The 5407-nt window shown below is 51.8% G+C and overlaps 1 protein-coding gene and 1 long non-coding RNA gene across 4 annotated transcripts; both read right to left on the bottom strand.

The window, feature by feature from the left end:
- Positions 1 to 298: 298 nt before the first annotated feature.
- On the bottom strand, positions 299 to 3131 carry LOC119105928 (xaa-Pro dipeptidase-like). The gene is made up of 5 exons (XM_037229496.1): positions 3050 to 3131; positions 1817 to 2008; positions 1419 to 1466; positions 1093 to 1154; positions 299 to 347 (listed from the first exon to the last, which is right to left on the bottom strand). Exons 2-5 carry the CDS (start codon positions 1886 to 1888, stop codon positions 299 to 301), a joined length of 231 nt encoding a protein of 76 aa, XP_037085391.1. The 5' UTR covers positions 1889 to 2008; positions 3050 to 3131.
- Positions 3132 to 3160: 29 nt separating this feature from the next.
- On the bottom strand, positions 3161 to 4900 carry LOC119105286 (uncharacterized). Of its 3 annotated transcripts, none has more exons than XR_005095046.1 (3): positions 4834 to 4900; positions 3662 to 3723; positions 3161 to 3233 (listed from the first exon to the last, which is right to left on the bottom strand). It is a non-coding gene; the product is annotated as an uncharacterized LOC119105286 (long non-coding RNA). The 3 variants fall into 3 exon arrangements; XR_005095047.1 differs by having other exon boundaries at positions 4780 to 4853; XR_005095048.1 differs by having other exon boundaries at positions 4770 to 4849.
- Positions 4901 to 5407: the final 507 nt, after the last annotated feature.

Raw genomic sequence — 5407 nt, forward strand, 5'->3', positions numbered from 1 at the left:
CAGGACACCAGACCGCAGACAGCCATGAGCAGCCGGACATCAGCCGGTCATCAGTCTGGGTCTGCGCGGGCGGGCCGTCTCATATCTCACAACACAAGGGTCAGATAAACGAAAACGCAGCCCGCATACACCCCCCCCCCCCCTGCCTGTGCCAGGCCCAAATGAACGCGCTAGCCGTCGGTACGCCGCCCCGGCCGCCCAGACCCACAGTCGGCCCCCAGATAGCCGCTCTCACTATCTGTCGCGGTGCAGAGCGCGTGACTCCCTGCACCGCCTATCGGCGCGACCGAGAGGCCACTCACAGCTCCGAGATGACCGGGTACAGTAGGCCGTAGTCCGTCTTGAACCTGGCGGCAGGAGAGCCGGCCTCAACGACACAAGTGGGCCGGACACAAGACGGACGGCGACACCGCCCGGTCATGCGGCGTTGCCGTCCGTCGTCCAACGGGCCATGTGTGAAAATGACGCGCCCGTAGCACAAAACTTCGTGAGGTGTCCTAGCAGTCGTTAAGTAGATAAGGTGTGCGCTAAATTTATCCGACGCGTCCGAGAGCACCAGTACTAGGTACTAGCCCTAGTACTAGAGTACTAGGGCTAACTACTAGCCCTAGTACTAGAGTACTAGGGCTAACGAAAAACTGTTTTTTGAACAAAAATATGCACTGAGAGGCTGGTATTTGGTCGCTGGCACACCACAGCGATACTAGCCTCCTACTAGCATATGCTTAGGAAACCTTTGCACACAAACTGCAGAAGAAATCGCACATGGCTGACAAAAAGTGTCCAACAAAAGCAAGAGGATATATCGCACCATATGTGCATGGAACTAAAAATCCCTCTCCTGTAGGCCGAACCCATTACATGAACGCACAGCGACGAGACATGCCTGCATGTAAAGAACCATAGCGCACTTACGAACACCCGGTACCAATGGGGTATGGCTCAGGGTGTTGTCCGGGGTCATACGGTGTACTGGGTCATCGGTTAACAACCAGGGCACACCAACCCACTTGATGCTTCAATCCCGAGAGCGTATGTCAGATGCCGCCCACATACCGATCGCTTGTTGCCTTTGTGAGTAAGAACGCTTACTTGCTCATGCCATCAAACGCGGCAGGTCGCGTGGTCTTCTTGCTGTCCGAATTCACGCCTTCCTGGAATAAGATCACAGAAACAGCGATGAATGGAGCAGCACAATGAGCTGATAACTGTTCAAGTGACGGGGGCGGCCGTATGCAGCCCAACTGCAGGACAGCAACTCGATCAATACGTACCGCCAATCCCGGCGTGGGACAATACAAAAACCAATGCACTTCGGACAGCATGCTGCGGATGAAAGAACAGAGGCAAAACATGCCAGAAAAACGCTCCAGTCTCGCAAGGAGGGTGAGCGTACACGCCCCTAATCACCTCCTTACCAGCAAAAGAAGCATATCCGGTTTCATTCCCTGGATGACGTTCGCTATCTGCGGAGCACAGCAACACAGAGGTCAGTGCTTCCATCAAGTCTTGATGCGCAGGAACACAGGCCGCACGAAATAAAGTGCCACCACCGCGTCATCCGACTAAACGTCGACTGCACGATCCCAAGTGGATGGTTTGGCATAACCTTTGTTAATCCACGTAAACCTAAACCTTATAGCTTTGTATGTAACTTAGAAATAATCTTTTGTCACAAGCAAAATTTTATGTTGGTTGAAAATCCACCGAAAGTAACGGCAAAAGCGAAGGCATACCAAAGATCCCAAGACACACCCTTCTAGCCGCAGGGGGAGGGCCATACAAGCCAGCACAAGCGGTCGTCTCGTGCAGCTACCTCATCGACGTATTTGACGTCGTCTACGCCGTACTGAGCCTTGACGTCGTCGGCGGTGAGCAGGCGGCCCATCCAGGTGGCGTACACCTCGTCCAGGCGCGGGTAGAAGACGGTGGTGCGCCCGCTGGCCACCTCGATGCAGGCATAGCAGTCCGGTACCAGGACCCCGAACGCCCAGTGAAAGAATGACTCCTGCGCGCGGGGACAGACGTCAGCGCCCGGCGCGGCAGACGCAGCGCTCGGCGCGGCAGCCAGCGGCCAGCGCGGCGCTCTGTGTACGCGGTGGCGGCATGACGACGACGTCCGCAGCGTTTGTGTACCAGCGATACTCCAGCAGCCTGAGCACAAGCTGCTGCGTCGCGTTCCCTCAAAAATCCTACCGGAGGTCAGCATCTCGTGATTTACCGGTGCATCGCATCATTCGCCAGTGAGACAGCGCCAAGAATACTCGGTATAACTGCAGGCCAAATGCTTGGCACCACGGATCATGTGAAAACGTGCTCTCTCATCTGGAATGTTTCTCATAAAGGCTCCATTCAAACCTGCCTGCCGCAAGAAGCCGGCATAATCAAAGGTTGAAATGCCGCCGATGCACCCATGGTTGCGGCCAGTACGAGAAAAAACAGCAGCACATGTGTCCATATACCAGCCATCAAAGGGCGAGCCACTGACACTGATAACGCCACCGATACCGTGTACAGGTCCCTCCGTAAAGATCCCTCCGCACATTTTATTTTTGCGCATTTTTTGCATATCTTTTCATATTTTTGCATATTTTAGCTGGTGGCCAATTGACAGCAAGTTTATTCAAAATAGAGGTATATGTATGATATTCGCTCAGTCACCTCCAATACTCCTCATACCAGTGGCCTTTGCACGTACTGGTCAATGCACTTACAGGGCCGTCTGATCGCGACCATTTCGTGGGGACGCGCAAAAGCCGGAGAGCGCACGGCAACAGGCATGGATCATTTCTAGGTCAGCATGATCATCCGACCCGTCTAGTGTGGCAAGAAAACAGCCCCTCAAACAGGAGAGTTAGCAGGGTGGTTCACGCTGCATCTGCAAGCAATAGCACGGTTACTCTCCTGTGCCCGAACCCAAAGCCAAGGCAAACCTATCACAAAACCCTGAGGGAGTCTGAGTGCCCCAGGGACATGCACCGGGCCAGCCGCGGCCTCCACCGCAGCCGCAGCCGCAGCCAGCCGGCCGTCGGAGCGGTGGTGGGCGCACCTGTCTGAACTCGTGCTCGGCGTCACTGCAGTAGCGTGTGGTCGCCTCGCCCCCCTGCAGCACGACCACCGCGCCGGCCGGCACGCCGTCAGTGCTCCGCAACTCTTTGCAGAGTCGCTGCCGGTTCAGCCGGTGCAGCTCCAGTGGCACTTTCAGGGTGTGCTCCCCCAGGCAGAAGCCCTCGCTGCCATTCAGACTTATCGTTAATGCGGTTGTTATGACAGGCACTGTAAGGAAACAATCTTCCACATTGGAGAGCTAACAGGATGGTTCACCCTGCATCTGCCATCAATAGCACATTGCTCTGCACTTTCCAAATCTCAAGTCCAGGCAACAGCAGGTAGGTCCAGACTGCCCATGGCTGCCCATGTGGCAGCCACCAGCTGCTGTGCCACAAGACATGTGGGATGGTTGAGAGCAATATGCCAAGAATGTGGCACGATGTCATTAGGAGAAAATGGGAGGCAACTAAAAGTTGGTTTTGAGTCAGAAGAGAAATGCTGGTAGTGGTGCCAACTCTCAAAATCACACAGTCATACAGCCACTGCATGAGACGTAAGATATTCCCCTTGGCAGTGAGATTCTGTCATCTGCATCCACACCGACCCTTACCTTGCCATTGTCAGGTGTCTTGTTATTTACTTAAATCGCAGTTTGCTAATCCTTTCAGCTACCTGAAACATGAAATTGGGCATGTACAGCCAATGGTAGACAGGTAGCTAGGTAGACAGAAACACAAGTAGACAGATGGTAGGTAGACATAGGTACACAAACACAAGTAGACATAGATACCTTATGTTACTAAAGAGCACTGTACATAAATCATCTGCTTTATGGCACAAAGTGTTGTAGATAACCATGCAACAGGTACAGCTACATGCCTACCTTCAAAATTCAACATTTAATAATTACTATAGATTACATTCAAGCAATCCCAGGACTTAACACTGCCAACCTGCTGGTGCCATTGCTATGAAGTTATAATCCACCTGCAATTCCTCAATGAAAATAGCCTTTTCAGAAGAGGAGTAACACAAATCTAACCTAACCTGACCTAGCCTAATGTAGCCTAACCTAACATAACCTAATGTGGTCTAGCCTAGCCCTAACATAACCTAGTGTGGTCTAGCCTAGCCTAGCCTAGCCTAGCCTAGCCTAGCCTAGCCTAGCCTAGCCTAGCCTAGCCTGGCCTAGCCTAGCCTGGCCTAGCCTAGCCTAACCTGGCCTAGCCTAGCCTGGCCTAGCCTAGCCTGGCTTAGCCCAACCTAATGTACCTAAAACAAATTTTACATGGAGTAGACACAAAAAACTGAATGAATGTACTAGAACCAAAATATCTGCATCCACTCATACCAATACTGTGCTGATATAACACTGGATTCAGCTAATTCAGAACATTTAATAAGTAAAAGGCCTATGCTGGTGACACCAAAATTTTGCCCTGGCCTGTCTGCATGGGAATTTTAAGGACCAATACATACAAAAAAGTACATGCTGACATACTTGCTGTCAAGCATGGTATTGGCTGATAGGCACATTCCACATGCATATACCTAAGACGCAAAGTTGCACCTCACTCACAAGCAGGTAGACCTCACCCTTCGCATACAATCACCACGATAGCGCGACGCATTCTCAACCTGACGACTCTCACTTGCGCCGATGCGCGTAAAATCCATCCGGGGCAACAAAGTCAAAGCAGGTACCTATTCCTCAGGACCTATCCGAACCTGCCCGAGACGGCTTGGACCGCTGCTGACGAGAGCTCGATTAGCACCACCTACCTACGCGCCACCACCGCGTGATTGCGGCCGCAGTGGAACAAAACGCGATAGGGTCAATGAACTCGAGTCCGTCCATCGCAAAGATATTGCCTAAACTAAGGCTATCTAACGGCCTAAACGGCCGACTAAACTCGTTGACAACCCCATACTTCGATCCCATGGCCATGATCGACACCAAACCTCCACCATTTAATGCCACTTGGTCAATAACCTAGCCACTCCAGAACACGGCATCATTGGGTTAAGTCAGAGGTCACAAAAATGTCACAAACCGGAAAACGGTTGCAGACAACCCATATTCCTGAGTCTATGGCACCGATCAGCGTGAAGCCTTCCCCAATCGATGCGACATAAACGATATTCTATTTTTTCCAGAACATGGTGACCTCGCGCCAGGTCGAATGTAACCAAACACGCTTAAAATCACCACCATTGGTTACAGCCAACCCCACGCTCCAAACCTATGGCAATGGTCAGCATGAAACCTTCACTAATCCATGCACCATAGTTTATATCTTATCCTTTTCAGTACATGGATAACCTTGGATAACAGTACATGGTACATAGATAAGTC

The sequence above is a fragment of the Pollicipes pollicipes genome, unplaced genomic scaffold (genome assembly GCF_011947565.3).
Source record: "Pollicipes pollicipes isolate AB1234 unplaced genomic scaffold, Ppol_2.1 Scaffold_6138;HRSCAF=7277_pilon_pilon_pilon, whole genome shotgun sequence".
In the NCBI taxonomy this organism is placed as follows: Eukaryota; Metazoa; Arthropoda; class Thecostraca; order Pollicipedomorpha; family Pollicipedidae; genus Pollicipes; species Pollicipes pollicipes.